The sequence below is a fragment of the Arachis hypogaea genome, chromosome 4 (assembly GCF_003086295.3).
Source record: "Arachis hypogaea cultivar Tifrunner chromosome 4, arahy.Tifrunner.gnm2.J5K5, whole genome shotgun sequence".
Classification (NCBI taxonomy): Eukaryota; Viridiplantae; Streptophyta; class Magnoliopsida; order Fabales; family Fabaceae; genus Arachis; species Arachis hypogaea.
The window spans coordinates 18,248,375-18,269,208 of record NC_092039.1 but is presented as its reverse complement, the minus strand read 5'-3'; the positions used below and the strand labels follow the sequence as shown (position 1 = coordinate 18,269,208).

The following is a 20,834-nucleotide window of genomic DNA, read 5'->3' as shown; positions in this document are numbered from 1 at the left end:
AATGTTATTGCATCCACTACTGGGGAATACGTTTCTTCATAATCTATACCGGGCCTTTGTGAAAAACCTTGTGCCACAAGTCAGGCTTTGTAGCGTACAACTTCATTTTTCTCATTTCGTTTTCTCACAAATACCCATCAGTATCCAACAGGTTTTACATCTTCAGGTGTACGGACTACAGGTCCAAAGACTTCACATTTTGCAAGTGAGTTTTCTTTCCATTTTGGTCAATCATTCCTTTGTCGACATTCTTCGACTGATCTTGGCTCAAGATCCTTACTTTCATGCATGATATTTAATACCATATTATATGCAAATATTTCATTGACAATTGTCTTATTTCGGTCCCATTTCTCTCCTGTAAAGACATAATTTATCGAGATCTTGTCATTTTCACAATTTTCAGGTACCTGAACGTCTTCTGGCGTTAACACTATATCAGAATTTTGGACAACTGCAGGTGTCTTTACTATGTCTTTTTCAATAGGAATTATATTTACCTCTTTTCTTTTTTGAGGATTTTTATCTTTGGAACCGACAGGCCTGCCACGCTTCTGGCGTATATTTGCTTCAGTGGCTATTTGTCCTACTGGGACATCAATTCGAATTGGGGCATTTTTCACCCTGCCACGCTTCTGGCGTGAATTTGCTTCAGTGGCTACTTGTCCTACTGGGACATCAATTCGAATTGGGCTATTTTCCGCTGGTATATAAGATTTAGTTATCCTCTTTGTATCGAAAAATGCATTAGGCAATTCATTTGCTATTCTTTGCAAATGTATAATCTTTTGAACTTCTAGTTCACATTGCCTTGATCGAGGATCTAAATGCATCAACGATGATGCATTCCAATTAAGTTCCTTTTCAGGAAGCTTATTCTCTCCCCCTAATGTTGGAAATTTTGATTCATCAAAATGATAATCCGTAAACCGGGCTTTAAATACATCTCTAGTTTGTATCTCAAGATACCTCACTATAGAGGGAGAATCATATCCAACATATATCCCCAATTTTCTTTGGGGTCCCATTTTGGTGCGATTAGGTGGTGCAATGGGAACATATATCGCACACCCAAATATTCTTAAATGGGAGACATTTGACTGCTGGCCAAAAGCTAATTGCATAGGAGAGAACTGATGGTAACTCGTTGGCCTCAAACGAATAAGTGCTGCGGCATGTAAAATAGCATGCCCCCAAACCGAGGTTGGGAGATTTGTTCTCATAAGCAAGGGTCTAGCAATCAATTGGAGGCATTTAATAAGTGATTCTGCTAACCCATTTTGTGTGTGAACATAAGCTACTGGATGTTCAACACTTATTCCATTAGCCATACAATAAGCATCAAAAGCTTGGGAAGTAAATTCACCAGCATTATCAAGGCGAATTGCTTTGATTGGATTTTACGGAAATTGTGCTTTTAATCGAATAATTTGAGCCAATAATCTCGCAAACACCAGGTTGCGAGAAGATAATAAACACACATGTGACCATCTCGAAGATGCGTCTATCAGGACCATAAAATATCTAAAAGATCCACATAGTAGATGAACAGGTCCACATATATCACCTTGAATCCTTTCTAGGAATTCAGGGGACTCAAATCCAACCTTTACTTGTGATGGCCTTAAAATTAACTTTCCCTGAGAACATGCAGTACAACAAAATTCACTAGTTTTAAGAATCTTCTGGTTCTTTAGTGAATGTCCATGAGAGTTTTCAATAATTCTCCTCATCATGGTTGTTCTTGGATGACCCAATATATCATGCCAAGTTATGAATTTATTTGGGCTAGTAAACTTCTGGTTTACAATGGCATGTGATTCAATTACACTAATCTTGGTATAATATAACCCAGATAAAAGTGAGGGCAACTTTTCTAATATAACTTTCTTATTTGAATCATGAGTTGTGATACATAAGTACTCATGATTTTCCTCATTCATAGTCTGAATATGATATCCATTTCGGCGAATATCTTTAAAGCTCAACAAGTTTCTTTGAGACTTGGTAGATAATAGTGCATTATTTATTATGAATTTTGTTCTTCCAGGAAACAAAATTATAACTCTTCCGGAGCCTTCTATCACATTGCCCGAGCCAATAATAGTATTAACATATTCTTCTTTTGGCACAAGATGAGTAAAATATATAGTACTTTTAAGAATAGTGTGCGAATTTGCACTATTCGCAAGGCAAATATCTTCAGAATATGTCCTTGCCATTTTTCTTTAAAAACAAATGATAATAATAAAATGAGCAAAAGTACATGCACAGTAGAAATTATTCACATGAATACTTAACAAATACACATATTAAACTATTCCATCATTGATTAGATGGCCAAAATTTCCTTCAAAATCCCAAAAAAATTAGATACATCATAATGAGTGGTGAAATTTTCATAATTTGAAACAAAATTTGTTTCCTTTCCTTTGTCATCCTTTTTCAAGGATGCTTGATAAAGATCAACTAGGTGCCTTGGGGTATGACAGGTACGTGACCAATGGCCCTTTCCACCACAACGGAAGTATTTATCCTCAATTGATTTACTTTGCCCATTGTTTCTTTTTTTATCCCACTTCTAGTGAGATTCTTTGTAAACATAATTCCTTTTTCTTCCATAATTTTTTTCGTTACTAAAACTTTGCTATTTACCTCTTCTGGGGTAATGATTTTGTCGCATTTACTTCAAGAAATGGGGCGGCGCCTGCTGGGCGCGTTTCATGATTTCTTAAGAGTAATTCATTGTTGCGTTCAGCAACAAGAAGGCAATAAATTAGCTCAAAATATTTTTTAAATCATTTTTCTCGATACTACTGTTGCAGGAGCACATTCGAGACGTGGAAGGTTGAGAAAGTTTTCTTTAACATATCGGGCTTGAGGAAGTATCACATGATTGTACCTTTCTTCAAGGTCTTTCTACAGATCTTCAAGATCTTTTAATGTGGGATATTCATTTTTTCAATCATACGTCAAGATGACGACAAAGGAAAATCACGACTTTGGCTTTATCCTTTTGGGATGTACTATTTTCAGCCTCAATGGTATCTCTAAGATCCATTGAATCAAGATGGATTTTAACATCAAGTATCTATGATAAATAATTGTTTCCAGATATATCAAAAACATTATATTCAAGATGAAAGAGATTCGACATAATAAAATTTATTACCTGGAGTCTTCCTAAAATTTAATCTGAGTCTCGTGCTAATAACGTGTTATAAAATAACTAAATAAATAAATAAAGAAGAGGTAACAAATATAAAATAAAGAAATATAAAGAAAGAGAAAGAAGTATTGTAACATAAAGAGAGAGAGAGAATTGTTTATTGCTTTTTGTGTATATAAAAGCCTCACATTACTTCACTATTTATAGACATGTGAAGCTTACAATTTCAACTTCTTTAATTTATGTTTGCCATGAGTTGAGTCATTCAGCATTAAAATCAAACACCCTTAATTAATGATGATCATCCACCTCATCTTTCATCCTTATCACAACAAGTAGCAGCTTATTATTAATTTATTATTTTTTTTCTTGTAAATTTGGAAACTATATATAGTTGAATTGGGCCTTGGTATAATTTACATAGGTACGACACTATAGATTTATAATCTACGGATATGGACTTTTGTGGATTAACAAAGTGCAAAAAGAGAACTTATTAATAAAAATTATTAATTAGTTTTTTAAAATAATAATAATAATACCATTAAAATAATTATTTTATTAGTATAAAAATAATAATACTTTATTATATCAATAATAATTTCTAACAAAATATTAAAATATTTTTGTATACTATTTTTACAAAGTTATGTTGTTTTTGTAATTTTAAATTTCTTGAATTTCTTTATTTGCTTAGACATTTATTAATATTTTAATGTTTAATTTGATTTTTATGAAACTAATTTTATTGATTAGTTAATTTTCATTTATTTGTTTTGTATTATTGACAATACTAGTAAAAATTACATAAATTTTGATATTATATTTTATGATTGCACAAAATAGCATTTCTGCAAAACTAATTCATTGAAGAGCCAACGAAAAAAATTCAACTAAATGCAAATGAATGCAAAAGTTAGATGGAATAATCATACTATCGAAAATTTTCTTACTGTATGTGAGGAGGAAATTGTTGATGGAAATGAGCTTCATATACACTTTAATAGAAAAGGTTGGAAGAATATGTAACTAAGTTCAAGAATATCACCTGTCGTTTCTATATTTTATGTTTTAATCTTATCCTTTCATATAATTTAAATAAAAAATATTTTTTTGTTTTCTCCAAATAAAATTAAAAGTACTTTTTATATTTAAATTTTTTTTAAAAGTTCTATTCAAATATAAATTTTTTTATTAAAAAATCTTTTTAAAAAAATAAAAAAATTTAAGTATTTTTTCAAAAGTCAATCCAAATTGTCCCTAAATTATTATCTAATAGTTCTCAATTATCAATTTCATATAAAGACAACTACGTATGAGTTTCTACAATATTTGATTGTTTGTGTAATTTTTTTATAAAAAATTAATTTTTAAAAAATTATTAAAATGTGTCCAAATTTTTCATACGACAAAAGTAATTTAAGGTTTAATTACTCTGTTGGTCCCTATAATTTTGCAAAATTTTTAATTAGGTCTCTATATTTTTTTTCTTTTAATTGAGTCCTTGTACCATTTTTTTTAATTGAGTCCCTATACTTTTGTTTTTCTTTTATTTGGATCCTTATACCAATTTTTTTTAGTTGGGTCCCTGTACAATTAAGCCAATTACTGCTAAGAAGGACCTAATTGAAAAAAAAATTTGGTGTAGGGACCTAATTAAAAGAAAAAAAAGTATAGGGACCTAATTGAAATTTTTTGCGAAACTATAGGGACCAACAGAATAATTAAACCATAATTTAAAAATATGAACAATAAATAATTTTGATTAAAAAATATGATAATATTACAAATTAATTTTTTATAAGTAGTAAATAATTATTATATTTAATAAATGAGTTGTGTTTTTTAGGGTTTTTAAAATATTTTATTTATAGCTATAGATCATTTGGACACAATTTATATTTTTGTGTCGTATTACTTATCTCATTTGCAGTGTAAATTTCATTATAAATATATCTTGTTTACATTATAAACAGAAATGAACTCAGATGGTATCTATATAAAAAACTCATTTACAGTGCAGATCATTTATCACTTTTCATCACTTTTTCATCTCTCTTTCTCTTTTTAGAACTTTTTCTTGAGATATTTGAGTGAGTTGGATGAAAGGTATTTACAAATTTAATTAATTAATATTATAATATTATTGATATTATTATTAATATTAATAAATGGTTACTAACCGTTTAGTATTATTTGGTTGAAAGAATACAACTTTTTAAGAATTGTGTATGTTCAAAACATTGTGTCTATTGGCTAAAGGGGCATAACTCTTTAAGAATTGTGTATGTTCAAAATATTGTATCTATTGGCAATAGAAAAGACACAACTATTTGTATACGTAACTAATCATAATTGCTACGTGCAATATGTATAAATAAGTCTTTGTCCATTATTTCAAATACACAAGTACTAAGTGTACTTTTTAATCAACTATTAAAAATTAGGTTTCATTGTATTCTGGGAGAGTATTGTCAGAAATCCTATAACAACTAAGTATGGAGACAAATATCTCTCTAAAAAAAGCGATCTAATCGTGCCTTAAAACCACTACACAAATATAAAATTTTGTCATTTTCTCATACTAATATACTCAATATTAAATGCTATAGTATATGCAGATACATGTTCAAATAATATCAACAGGCTAAATACAATGTGAGATATTGCTGAAACAATGGATTTCGAGATTAGTGTTATTATTTTGCCCCTTTAATAAAGAAGCATATAATTATGGTAGTTTGATTGGTTTAGTTGTAATACGTATGACTAAAGTAATTGTTTTGTTAGAAACATAATTTAGATTAGATGCTTGTTTATAGCTTTTAGTAGCTGTTGGTACCTGTTTTTAGGAAGTTGTTTAGGATTTTCTTTAAAGTATTATAAATGTTTTATTTAGAAAATAAATCTATGACAATATGTAAAAAGTTGAAATAATTCTTTAATATATATATATATATATATATATATATATATATATATATATTAGGGTGAACATTATTTATATTATTTCGTAGTTTAGTTTTGTAATTTTTTTATATTTATTTGTAGAAATTAAATTACTAGTGATGAACTGATGAATTAATTTTGTTATTAAATGTCATTTTAATATAGATGTTATTGTAAATAACTAAATATTCTTATAATGTAAATTTATTATACAAAATAGACTTTTATTTTTAAATATCATTAATTAATTAATTTTTTATTTTAATAAAAGCCTTGCCTCCTACTTTTTAGGTAAATTAACTACATCCTTACACTATCAGATGTCATTCTCTTTTGGGAAAAGTTAGCTTTGGTGACACAACAAAGTTAAAAACTTGTGTATTTAATAACACTCTAATTTTTACATTCGTAGAGAATTAGTATCGAGAGATCCAAAATTTTCATTTGCCTTGAAATGAGTACACTATCATCCTGTAGGACGTGTCATATCATATTGGATTACGCACTAATAAAGAGCCCGTGGAGAATTGCTTGAAAGACTTTTAGACACGGTATCAGCACTCAACGTGAAAGTGGTTAGAAAAATTTTGTAGTATTAGACATCTTCATACTCAGCATTGGGGTCAGAGGAATGTGTCATTTTCGATCAAGCTAGCATGGCTTAAGGAGAGAGTGCAACATATTTCAATTGAGCAGATCCGACTACTCTCTACCAACATATTCGATCAATGTCGCTGTTTGTCTTAGAAATCCACCATCCTTATATAGACGTTATCACTCTTTGTGCTATGCAACATCAATCCACTACATACATTGTTGGGTGCATACCACTACTGATGTCATGGATATACTATCATTTTTTAACATAGTGCCCACTTGACAGGTGGACAAAGACCTTTCTGTTGGCCTTGAGCCATGAGGTATACATGTAAGAAATTTTAATATAGTCTTTTTCGGTAGTTAATATTATTTGTGCATAGAGTGATATATAACTTGTTATTGTTGCACCTGGTGGTAGGTTGATAGGTATGCTCCAGCAAAATAGAGACCATTTTGAGAAAAAATTCCTTCGCTGGCATCTTTATTTGGATCAGTTGACGCTTGACCAAGTATGAAAATTTTTTTTATTTCTACTATGAATAAAGTTATTAATATAATGTTATTTTATGATTAAAATTTTCCTAAATATTTTATAGTTTCGATAGATAATGACTTAGATTTACAGGCCATGGTGTCAAATTGGCTGAGAGATGATAGAGAATTTCAAATATGGATGTCAGTGGTACCTATAGTTTGCCACAAAAGTCCTCTTTATCCTCAGCAGAAGTGTTTTTATTGTTGTCCTTTTTATCCAACTCATCAAAATCCACATCTATATATTCCACTAGACTAGCACAATATAAAAGGGTGGTGCAAGAGGTAGGTCATCTTAGACAAATTTTAAATATCTAGAACCACTATTACTTACATCACCAAATTCTACAAAAAGTTCTGTCATTTGTTAGACCATGATTTTCTCGTAGACATCAAATATTAGACACACATGCTACTCACCATTGAGCCAAAAAATACGAAAAAAATATTTTATTTCTCATCGGTGCTAATAACTTAATACTCAACTCTTCTAATCTCTTTTGTCCCATTAGCACTCATGCTTGTCAAGATTAGGCTCTTTAAATCAGATAGAGAACCTAAATGACGAGTGCACAAAAGAATAAAATTATCACACTCAAATACAATTCCATCATCATTATTGTTTCTTATGTGATAATTATGATATACACTCGTAAAGATATATTCACTACTAGACATTTTACTAAACTTATTGAAAGAATGAAAAAGAAGAGTAGAAAAAAAGGATTGATGTTTGCAGGAAAAGCTAACACTTGCAATTCCTTATATAGCTGATTTGAATTTGTTGTACTCTGTCAAGTTTACACTGTAAATGATTTATTGTGGTTGTATTACATTTACACTGACCCCGATTTTTCTTTACACGTATCTCTTTAGCATATAACTTTTCATGTATCATAAATGCATCCATTTTCTGTGTTTAAATTCTATTTTATCTCGTTTGCAGTATAAACGATATATATTCATAATAAAATTATTTATACAGTAAACGAAATAAATAATATAATATAAAAATATAATTATATCTAAATTATTTATACTTATAAATAAAATATTTAGATATATATAAAAATCACAATAAAATTTAATTTCTAGAATTATTTTAAAATTTTTTTATCACAAATAATATTAAAAAAATTACACATAAAATTATGAAATTTGAAGAATTAAAATATTTTTTAATAATATTAAAAAATATTAAACTATAATTTTTATTTTTTTAAAATATATATTTAATATCTGAGTATTTTTATTATATTTTTATGTCTTTTAAGATTTATTTATTGTGGGTATCTCTTAGAATTATTTTAATCAACAAAATGAATTTTCAAATATTATCTATGCAAGTTTTTTTTTAAATCTTCCGTTTATATCCCGTCAAAACATAATGACTTATGAGTTATGACTATTTACTTAGCTGTGGCGGCTCATGCTCTCATCCACCTCAAACCACTAGTTACAAAATATTTTAAATAAGATAAAGATTTAATTATTTTGTCGTATTTATAATTTTATTAAATTTTTAATTAAGTTTATATACTTTTTTTTTAAAAGATCTCTTTATATATAAATTTTTTTTGATATACAAGTTTATACAAATTAAATTTAATCCAACAAAATTTACTTTCATAATCTGCGTGTGAAATCACGACGTTCCTCCTTCAACGTTTGTATCCCGCGTTCCTTCTCCTCCTCCTCCTTCTTCTTTTTCTTTGCGATTTTTCTCCTTTTTCTTCGCGTGTTTCATCCTTGTCGTCGTTCTTTTTATCGCTGCTGTTGTTTCTGCACTTTTTTCTTTCTCATTTTTTTATTAATTTTGCAATACTATGTATTTTTTTAGAATGTAAAACAAGAATGAAAAGATGAATAAGAAGGAGCAAAAGCTGAGGACGAGAAAGAAAAAGAATTTTGAATTATGCAGAATTTATCAATACAAATTTAGCGAAAATTCTTAAACAATACACCTAAATGTCTTAGTTTTATCCTGAAATTTGCTGCAACTACACAAAAATATTTTCTCTAATGCTGTATTTTTTCTTCTTCTTTTTTTTCTTATTTCTTTCTTTCTTTCTTTTAGTTGAATGAATATAGATTCATCATCTTCTAAGTAATTTTACAGCATTATGTATTTCTTCTTTTTCTTTGTTTGGTTTTTTTGTTTTTATTATTGTTAAAAAAGAGTAAAACAAGAAGAAACTTGAGAAGGTAAAATAAGAAATGAAAGATTAATAAGAAAAAAGAAGATGGTGATGATGATAAAAAAGAAGAAGACAGAAGATGAAGAAGAAGAAGAGGAAGAGCTTTAAATTATGCAGAATTTATCAGTACAAATTCATCGAAAATTTTTAAATAATACACCTAAATATTTTAGTTTTACCCTGAAATTTGCTGTAACTACACAAAAATATTTTTTCTATTGTTGTATTTTTTTCTTCTTTTTTCTTATTTCTTTCTTTCTTTTAGTTGAATGAATGTAAGTTTATCCTCTTTCAAGTAATTTTGCAGAATTATGTGTTTCTTCTTCTTCTTTGTTTGATTTTTTTGTTTTTATTCTTGTTAAGAAAGAATAAAACAAGAGAAAACTTGAGAAGGTAAAACAAGAAAGGAAAGATGAATAGCAAAAAAAAAAAGTGGTGATGATGATAAAAAGAAGTAGCAGCAGAAGATGAGGAGGAGGAAGAAGAGTAGTTTTAAATTATGCAGAATTTATAAGTATGAATCCATCCAAAATTTTTAAACAATATACCTAAATATCTTAGTTTTATCCTGAAATTTGTTGTAACTACACAAATTGAGAAAATTCTATGGCAAAAATTTTGGATTAGACAACGTCATCAATATGGCAAAATTTCTACAATAATAATAACAATAACGACAATAACAATAACAATGACAATAACAATAACGATGATACGTATAAGAAGACGACAATGCTATAACGATGATGAAAAAGATGGAGAAGGAGGAAAAGGAAAGAAGAGAAAAAAGTTCAACGAGAAAAGAAAGAGAAAATGGTGGTATTAGTGACAACGATAACGAAAGAGAAAAATAGCAAAAAAGAAAGAGGAGAAAAAGAGAAGAAGAAGAAGAAGAACATGCAGAACACGTTAATGTAAATAACTTGTATGAACTTGTATGTGAAAAATAATTATTTTTTTTTATTATATCTTTATATCATATTAGATTTTGTAATTAAATTATTGTCATAATAAAAATATTAATATTAAAATTAACAAAATATTTATTTATATGTATTAGTTGCTTATAATGGTTGTTTTTTTTAATTTTATTTTACTTTTATGTAAATATATGAATTGTGGCACCAAAGAGGCAAAGACCAATAATATTATAAAATTTTCACAGAGAGAGAGAGAGAGAGAGAGAGATTACCTGATAATACAATTTGAACCTGTGGATTTCAATTTTCTATCAGCTTGCAATTTTTTTTCCCCTTCGGCCTCTCAAACTTAAAATTTTGGGGCCATACACAGACTTTTACCAAATTTGCAACGGCAAAAGGAGGCCAAACATATCACATATGGCCATATACATGTAAGTTTAATTAGAATATATATCCAGAAAAGAAAAAAAATAATCTGTTTATATGAAAGAAAACCTTTCAACTCTATAGCTAACCAACACAAGAATGCAGATCATCATCGACATTCAATAAGAGAAACCAAGTCTTCTATTGACGAGGAAGTCTTTTTCTACTTAGTATCTCCTGTTCTTTCAGTCGATGTTGGAATCTTGCAAGGCGAGCTTGAAGCCCCACAAGGCTAGCTGCTTTTCGAGAAAGCACATAGCTCAGTTGGGTTACATAGTTGTCAATAAGGCTTCCTGGCTTATCCACTTCTGCCAATAGTTTCATTTCCTGAAAACCAAAAGCAAATATAAGACGAGCACTAGAAAAAATAGATTGCCTATATGTTTTGTGGAATTTGAGAACCACAAACTTCTTTTTTTTTTCTATGCTAAACAATAAGAATCTTTGCTAGAATCGAAGTGGCGTTATCTATTTATCTTTAGCATTTGAATCTGAAAACGAATCTTATAGTCATATGTTTCCAACTTTGTAGCACTTCTCAATGATAGAAAAACTAATGTTAAGCATGCTAATTAATGGCACGAGAATTTGCATTTCACAAACATAACCTAAAAAATGTCATAACTTACTTCACGAACAATTTCCATAGTGTCCTCAATTTCTTTTCTATGAGCAGCAATTAGTGCTTCTTCCTCCTTGAAAAGCACAAAAAAGAGTTGATCAGAAAACAGACACAATGCTAGTATTTAACTGAAAACTTGTAAAGAAATGGTAGTTCCATGTGATTTTACAAACCTCAAGTATCTCACTGATATTATTATTAGGAGAGGATTCTGCTTCATAGAGCCTGGATCCAGTGGCAATTGAGTTATAGTTCCCTATGCTCTGCTGGTAGGAGTTAGTGGTGAACATGTCAGAACCATGGGAATCCCTTTTCATGCAGTTTGCAGGCCTTTCAGTATCATTAGGCCTTCTTCTATATGGCGAGGAAACCTTTTTCATTCTCTCATCAGTATCATTTTGTGAATAAGAGTTCATACTTTGACTGGTAGAACCATTGCACGAGTTCTTCACTTCAAACCTCTCCTTGTCCATTGAAGCAGAACCTAAGCCTTTTTCCTCTCGTTCATTGACAAGGAGCTGTTTGTCAACATCAGCGGCAGAGATGTACAAAGAACTTTCCTTTTCAATAAATTTCCTGCCAATATCCATTGGTTTCACTTGACATTGATCATAAAAATTTTCCGAACCAGCACCAGCTGGAAGGGATGATGTAGATGTAGATGAAACCTCCTTATTAGCCTGTGGTGCTGGATTTGGGGGCTGGTCTTTTCTGGGATTTCCACTTTTTGATAGACTTTTAACCCTGTTCAAATAATGGTGAAAGTTAAAATATGTCCTTGAAATGAAGCACCCTGTCATGAAGCACTATGTTAAAGCTCATTGTAGGGAAACATACCTATCTGCATATCTTAAGGTGTTAAGCGTGTGTTCGCAAGATCCCGCACCTGGGGATATACAGGAGATCATAACAGTCTTTGAGTTGCCCACAAAGGAATCCCGAAGCACCTCAGTAAGTTTACTTCCTCGAAATGGAATGTGGATCTGATCATTGTCAAGAGCACGAATGCATTCTTTCAAAGCCAAAAGGCTTTTATTGATTTCTGCTCCTTCGATTCTATAATACAGATGCATAGAAGTTGCAACGTAAGGTGATCTGTTACTATAAGAAACAGTACTTTATCTGAACCAAGAAAATTGACATAAGGCAGGGATGGAGGAGGCCACCAAATTTTGCTTTGCAGGCAATTGCACAAACACTTCTATTAAAATTTAAATGACAATAAACAGCTAACATGTTTGCACATTTGAGTTCTATTTACAAAGCAATACTCTGCAGTATTAAATTATTAGGGCAACTATTTAGACTCAGTTTGTTATGCTAAACCTAGTTTGATCTTTGAAAAACCATCAACAAAAATAACTTCATAATTTTCTTCTTAAATTTTTCATTTATATCATGTTTGCGATAATATCAGCTATAAAGTTAGTATCTACTAAGTAAAAGCCTTTAAAGTGTTTGCTTACAGCAAGAAACATAGAGTAGAAAAAAGAAAAGAACAAATATATAATTTCATACCCTAATAGCCGAGACAAGGTTGGTTAAAAAAAACTAAACAAAAAGAAAATGGTTCTTTTGTCTAACTCTAAAAATTTTCAACATTTGATGTGGCTTGATGCTATGCACCCAAAGATTTGGATTATGCAGAGTTCTGAACTCATTGCCAAATGAGGTGTTCGACAAAAATAACATGCATAGAACATTTGAAAAATTCCACCGTAAGCATTAAACTTTTTTGGGATTCAAACATCAAGCAAAAAATTCAACTGTGGAACACTACCGTGTCTGACGATCATTGTCAGTAGTGTCAGCACCTCTTTCACTTCCAGCAAGATCGATGAAAGAAATCTTCCCCACAAGCTTCCCATTTCTTTCTTCATTCTTATCGTTGTTCCGCTTGCTCTCTTTCACCTCCTTGTGCTTCTTTATAGCCAGTTGTAAGATAGCATGTGACCTAGAGGACTCCTCATTAGCACCAGTGGATCCTGTACTTCTTGCAGCATTCCCTTTCTCAATGAATTCTCTGACAATTTGTACATCAGAAACTTCAAATTCTTGCAGTCCTACAATGCAAACTTGCTGCCTTCCATCCTCCCTCATTAAAAGTTTCCTATACATAGAATGACAGAAACAACCATTAAGCAACATGTTAACCCAGTGTGCACCAAAAAGCCAATAAAACATGCAGCTTAATAAAATGAGTAAGATGACTGACATCTGTATATCCATACAAATTCAGACATATAAACATTTCAATTCTTATAAAGCAGAAAATAATCAGAAAATGAATGGTCGGTGTAGTATTAAGTTAAGGAGGAATGCCCATCGGATAGGACAAATACTTATTGAAGCATTTGAATAGTTAATATTAAAAATACCATATTCTAATTAAGGCTCAAATCCACATTGAAAGCATTTATACCAAAGCAAACATCATGGTTAAGGACACACTAAGGTGCATCACTCTCATCAAACGTATTTACAATACACTGTTAGGGACTTGGGTATTATAAGGTACCCAAAGTCCCAAATCCGATAGTATGGGATGCTTGATGTTGTATTTAAAGAGAGTGGTTCTTCCACCTTAATATCTAGCTTTTAAAGTGTGGTTTCTCACTTTCCTTAGATACTTAACATGCACCCATTGAATTCATATGAAAGGTTAAAATAGATTAACATAAATATTATCAAAATGGAGAGAAATACCCACTTTCGGTCACCAAGAAGATCAAAAAGTTTTCCACCATATATCTCAAAGTAACTAAGCCACAGTTTGAATTTCTGATTTTGGTAAAATGGCTGATGCAGCTGCCAAACAAGGTCTTCGGCAGCTCTGAGTGGTAATGGCTGCATTGTGTACGTTTTGCCACTTCCTGAAAGTAAAGCATTATTTAGGGTCACAGTAATGGATACGGGAGATAGACCATCGGCTCAAGGATCACAAACCTGGGGATAATGAATGAATAAACATAGATATTGAGAGAATTTACAATTTCTGCTTCATGGAAAAGGTTTTGCATTATAAAGTTAAAATATTCAAGTACTTATGTATTGTGTTTGCATTGATCCACAAGTAATAGGTATCATCCTACATCTAGGCCAAGGCCATCAATAGTCTCCAACTCTCTCACACATTAGTCATTTTTCTGTTAATTTGGAGATGTAAATATAGCAAATAAGCAACTCAGCCAGAAGAGTCCTAATGTTTTCACTCAATATGTTCCAAACTGACACTGTGCAGGAAAATAATATGGCATGTAAAAGGGTAGCCAAGTTAAATATAACAAAACATAAATTTTAAACCCTAAACTAAACCAGAGCAAATATTGGAAAACTTCAGGCTTTTGGTTTGGACAAATAGTGATAATTTAGTACAGTTATGATATCATTAGCAGAGATAAATTTTTCACCTGTTTGACCATAAGCAAAACAGGTAGCTTTGGTTCGCTCAAAAATTGTAGGAATAATTGGTTGTACTGTATCTCGATATACCTGTTATCGTAAAGTAATAATGCCTTAGGCCAAACAAATGAAGCTGAAGAAACAGACAAACATAAAAAAAAAACAAGGGCAAATCATGGTACCAAAACCATTCGTTAAAAAAAAAAGAAGTCAAACTCAATCTTCAATATGAGATGTCTTACGTCATCATTGGTAACATTCTCATCAAAAACAGCATCAAAACAAAAATCGTGTTTCTCCACGTAAGCTGTCAAATCAACCTTTTCATGATAGAACAATAAATTAGATATTTTAGCGGTAAATGAGAATAAGAACTCAATATTTAAATAGCATTGCTGTTTAGTGTTTACAAAGGGTAAATACTGCTCCAGTCCTATATCTAAACAAACCTTTAGTTTGGGTTCATGAACCGTCAAATATGCATAATCAGATACAGATACAACATCATCCTCCTTCTTGGCAAGCTCCTTCTTGTTTAAAGGTCTTTTGCGCACCTAAGAAACATATCAAAAAGGATAGTTTTAAAAAAGGAAAAAGTTGAGATAAAAGATAACAATTAATTCAAATGTTAAATGGGGAAAAAAAATAGCTCATAGTTCAACAGTGAAATGGTTCTAAGTGTTGTGAGTATCCATTTAGAAAATCTTTTAAGAGGATGCATTTAATCATCACTTTCTATTTCAATAAAGTAATTATAAATCCCTCTCAAATGTTAACAAAACAGACTACGCGCGATTTCAACAGTAAAAAGGTTCAAATTGCAGTGGATTTTCATTTAGGAAACCTGAAATCCTTTAAGAAGATACATTTTTCTCATTGCTTTCTATCCTGAATGCTGATGAATGACATTGGCTAAATGCTTCTGCCAGTCAGGGATATTAATGTCTATAAAGGAATGACATACCACAACTTTAATCTTTGCAACATTATTTTCCCTTGTACTATTATCTAATTCATTCATAGGCAAAGAAATTGATGCGTCAAAATCTGCTTCTCCTTGTTCCTGTTTGCTGTTAACTGGATTGAAATCATCTTGAAACGCTCTAGTATCTGCAGGCAATAATGGTGATGGCTCAAAAGATTCTGCTATAACTTCCTGAAAGGAGGAAAAGAAAAAAATTAGAACCAACAGTCACACAAAGTAGAAACACTTGTATTACTGACAACATTACATGTAGAAGAATTTTCTCTATAAGGATATGTTTGTTAAAATTGGGGTGGAATTATTCATTGATGAGTTTGATGTGCAAATTTATACATGGAGATCATCCATGAAAATTTCCTCCTCATTTTTACGTCCAACCAAACATTGTAATTTGTAGAAAAATCCAAGTAGTAGTCTGTTCACATTGGCTTACTAGGATTAATAGGCCACACAGGTGACATGAGATAAAGCATACCTCAGACAAAAGCTCTGTATCATCCATAGCATGAAGATCCAAAAGGCCAGCTCCAAAATCCCCCCTGAAGTCAGGAGAGTAAGGCCCATCTGACAAAGGTACTCCACCTAAAATTTGGGCAGTGGGTGTATATGGCTCTGAACCAGATTCCCCGTTAAAATTGAGGTTTCTCATTAACTTAAAGAGCCTCTGCTTCTCTTCAGCAGACTGCGCTCCGTAACCCTATAACAATATCGTATTCAACCAAGTCACCCACACAGACCACCATCATATGTCAAAATAAACAAAATTTAGCAAATTTTATCGCAGCCAAAATAAGCTTCTTAAAATCACAAAAAGCCCCACATAATTATCCCCAAAATGCAGGATCACTCAAACTTCAAAGACTCATTCAACATAATCTTTATTCTTGTCTTCTTAACTTTGCTTTAGCAAAGAGGATTTGTCTCGGGATTACCCATTTTTAAGGGTTTCCCTAAATTGAAAGTCCCCACTTGGTATACCTCCATGCCAAGGCTCTACCAAATTCAGTCTATACGCCATAACTATTACCATTATTACAAGCAGATACTCCAAAATTTTCAACTTACAAAAAATTTATCCAAAACATAAAAGAAAGAAATTAATCAAATTATCACATATATAATCAACCAAAATCCCTTTACCAAAGACTTGCATGGAACTACATATTCACAATCCTATAAAAACAAGCATCAATTGAAGTTGTGTCCTTAACAAAAAGGTGAGCTAACATACCTGCATGAGAAGGTTCGGAACGAGGCGATGATCGATGCCAGTGGAAGCCACGGGAGAGGCCAGATGCTGCAACCCGGCAGATTGCAGCCACCGCGCCATGACCGCATCGCCGGCATCAGTGGCTGCATTCCCCGCGCCGTGCAGAGGGCCACCGCCGCCGTCATAAAGAGCGGCGGCTGCAGCATTGCTCTGCTGCATCTGGCCACCCGCGTGGCGCTGCGAACGGCGTTGGGGCGCCAATTTTCAAGATCTCTTTAACACACTTCGCACAAAAAAAAAAAATTCAAAGAAAGAACCAAAAAAATTGAGAAAGTTCGGAGAATTCAGAAATTTCGGAGGAAGAATAAAAAAACAGAGAGAATGGAAGAGAAACTCACGAGAATAAGGTGAATTTCGAGATTCGGAGAAGAACATGGAAAGTGAGGAGGAATCAGAATCGGCGTAACCTTGCAATGGCTAATAAAGAATCGAAGTGAAAGTCGGTGGATTGAGATTCAGATCTGAAAATAACGATTCGGTAGCTCGATTCCTTTGATTCAGTGGCCACAAGAATGGCTCCTTCGATATTCCACAATGCAAAACAACGAAGAAGAAGAAGGAGAAGAAGAAGAAAGAGGAGAGAGAAACCCTGTGAAAGCCTTTAATTCGATTGAGAAACAAGAAAAATGCGAATTATTTTTCAATCCTGTAAGATTAAGCTTCTAAGTTTGTATAATTAATGTTTCTTTGTGTAATTAATTTTGTAATCATTGTATTTTTCAAAATATTTAAACGGCTATGTGGAAAGAAGTCGTGGTTGCTTTTTCTGATGAAAAGACCGATATGCCCTCATACTTGTTCTTAATTCTGGTATGCTCCAACAACATGCAACCAGTGTGCATATAATTAGCCACGTTATGAATCTAACAAATGGCAACCATGTATTGCCTTACCAATTCTTCAACTATATTGTAATTTATAGATTATAGATTATAAATTATAGATATGGATAACATAGATAGATATTTGTAGATGCTCCTACGATCCATTTCTTTTAAAAGAAAAAAAAAGAAAGAAAATATTTAACTTTCATAATTTTGCTACTATCTCTTACAATTCTAATAATATGTGATTAATATATGAATGAATAATAACATTTTATTTTAAAATTAATACATTTGTAATACAGTAAAGGTTTGAAAGCGTTGAAATGAAAACGAACAATAGTATTTGTTTTTTTCGATAGGGTGCCTAAAAATTACTTGTTACAATATATAATGTATTTCGATGTTTTTTTTTTATCTTATTATTTGATTTTGACATTTCGTAATGTTTCTTTCATCTAGTAGAGGAGACATGAATGTATATAAATTTAAATGCTAGAATATTCTTTTATCAAAATTTTGAGGTAAATATTAAAATAATTTTTAACTTTTTTATTTATATTTTAAAAGTGATTCAATATTATTCTCATTTTTAATATATATATATATATATATATATATAAAAGAGGATATATCAAGTGAAAAACATATTGTTTATATAAAAATGTGAAAATGTAATTATTATTATTATTGGATTAAATTGAATGACAAGATTAAATTAATTTTAAAAGCTAAAATTAAAATTAAAATTATTATTCCCTTATTTTTTCTCTCTTTTCCATACTAAAAGTAGGATTTTTTTTCACACAGTTTTTTTTCTCTTCTTCTCTTTGTGTTTGGATTTTGGATACCAAAAATAAATCTCTAATTTTTGAACATCTCTTTGTGTTGTGTTATTCTTTCTACCATTGTCGTTGTTATAGCTTCTCTCTACGAAGTCTCTAATTTTCGTAGATTCTTCTATTTATGCTTACTTACTATTGGCTAATGTAACTCTTTCTTAGCTTGCTTCTTCAGTGTGTTGTAGAAATGGCTGAAATCAAAGGAGGCGTCAAAGACAACATGGTTCGACCACCCTTATGGAACAAATCCCGGTATAAAATCTGTGCCTTGTGCCTCCAAGACAAATCGGGCAAAAGGAGCAGCAACGAAAACGTAGAGAGTTATGCCAATGACAGTAGTGACGAGACTAGTAGTGAAGGAAATAACGCAACACAAGGAGATGTTCAAAAATTAAAGCTGGTTTAATTTTGGTCATTGTTTTGTCGATTTTTAACAAATCGATGGTGGTTCGATATCTAGTAGTCTGGGAGCGAAACCTACTCCTCTGTGCGAGTATCAGTTTTCTAGAAGTGCATCAAAACGTCTTCGATTAGACAAATGTTAAAAATAAAAATAAATAAAATTTGTAAATTGATAAATAAAACTTAGAAATTAAAGTTTTCGAAAGCTAAATACATGGTAAATGAAAAGGTTTGCATCAGAATTAAAAGAAAATAATAAAAATACCTTTAATTAAATCAAAAGACTCTTAACATAAGCTATAAAATACAGAAGGATAAATTAAACAGAGAAAGTGGAGAACACTTAGTAAATAAGATTAATTGAAATATTAAATTTACAGAAAAATAAATTGAAAGAAAGAAGAAGGTGAAAGGAACCCTACAGAAAATATAACTCGAATGCAAACTCAGGAATTCTCTGGGATGTGAGAGTGCTAGAGTATTTTTTCTGAGTAAAAGTTCCAACCCCTATTCCCTAACCCTTCCTAGTATTTATAGGCTATCTTACATAACGGTCAATTAAATCACAATTAATTACAATTAAATAAAATTACAAATTTTGAAATGCAATCCCTCTTGGTAATCGTTTCTGTTGCGTGATTGTTGATATTTTCCATGTTTTCCTCGTGTGGTAGAAGCCATTAACCTTCTCGCTTCCACAACTATTCGACCAGCTCTTCGAAGGCCTTACTCGATTTCTCGAATCGAGTCTCCTATTCGATTTAGCTTACTCGATCAACAAAACAATCGAAACCCAAATCCACGCTGATTACTTTCAATCTTCATACTCATACGCGTGTCTTCTCAAAAAACCACACTTGACTTATTTCGATTCAACTTACTCTTATCGAAAATATTTTCGATCAACAAATTGCCCCCTTGGATTAATGTGATTGCCTTCGATAACATTATCGAAGAATAAAGCACTTAATCCAAAAGACGTCAGTTTTTCAAATCAGTAATAATTGTCATTAAAACTTCCCATTACTACTAATCCACTCGACACGTCTCCCGAAACTTACGCTTTCTCTCCCTACCACTTCATCTTCCTTGCGAAGTTACTTCTATTCGCACTTTTCTACAGTAACGGCTACAGTGATACTTTAAATTCATCACTCTCTCCTTTGTTCAAAACTTCTCGAACCTCATCATTCTCTAAATTTTCTCTGTACCAAGAATTTCTTCACAGAAACCCTCAACCTTCATTCTTACTTCCTCTCCTGGAAAAATGACTGGTTCTTCTTCTCAAGCTGCCACCCAAGACAAGGGTAAAGGCCCTAAAATATCACTGCCATCTCCATCGGCCCTTCGTATTCTCAATCAAGTTAATGATGAAATCATTGACGATCCCCATTTGCAAACCAATGACACAAAAATTATAATCCTCTTTACAATCGGTGCCGATACTCACTGTTTTCTTGGACCGATTGAATCTCTAGAGAGGGCGAATAACCAATCCTTTAACATCTCCCATTTCATCAACCAAAAATCCTTCAAGAACAACCCAAAGATTAATCCTCGGGGATACGATTTTATAGCTTGGTATCAACGCCTTGAACCTACTAAAAGTGCTGACTGGAAAGCTTTAGGAATCTATGAACTACTAAGACTCTCCCACTTTTCACTTACCACATACCCTTGGATGATTG

General features: G+C 31.5%; 1 protein-coding gene across 1 annotated transcript; it reads right to left on the bottom strand.

Annotated features, from left to right (window-relative positions):
• Positions 1–10,638: 10,638 nt before the first annotated feature.
• Positions 10,639–17,892, bottom strand: LOC112796427 (kinesin-like protein KIN-13A). Its single transcript, XM_025838860.3, has 13 exons — positions 17,417–17,892; positions 17,040–17,301; positions 16,284–16,505; positions 15,788–15,979; positions 15,273–15,377; positions 15,066–15,143; positions 14,832–14,913; positions 14,132–14,294; positions 13,202–13,531; positions 12,259–12,477; positions 11,595–12,165; positions 11,429–11,494; positions 10,639–11,126 (listed from the first exon to the last, which is right to left on the bottom strand). The coding sequence occupies exons 2-13, from the start codon at positions 17,235–17,237 to the stop codon at positions 10,941–10,943; spliced, it is 2,412 nt and encodes an 803-aa protein (XP_025694645.1). The 5' UTR covers positions 17,238–17,301; positions 17,417–17,892; the 3' UTR covers positions 10,639–10,940.
• Between the last annotated feature and the right edge of the window lie 2,942 nt (positions 17,893–20,834).

Bases quoted from the DNA above. Each gene is read 5' to 3' on its own strand.
- LOC112796427 (XM_025838860.3), bottom strand. From the start codon at position 17,237: ATGCAGCAGAGCAATGCTGCAGCCGCCGCTCTTTATGACGGCGGCGGT. The intron at 12,478-13,201 runs GTAGTGTTCCAC...TCTGTATTATAG, and splicing joins GACAATGATCGTCAGACACG to AATCGAAGGAGCAGAAATCA. The intron at 11,495-11,594 runs GTTTGTAAAATC...GTGCTTTTCAAG, and splicing joins ATATCAGTGAGATACTTGAG to GAGGAAGAAGCACTAATTGC.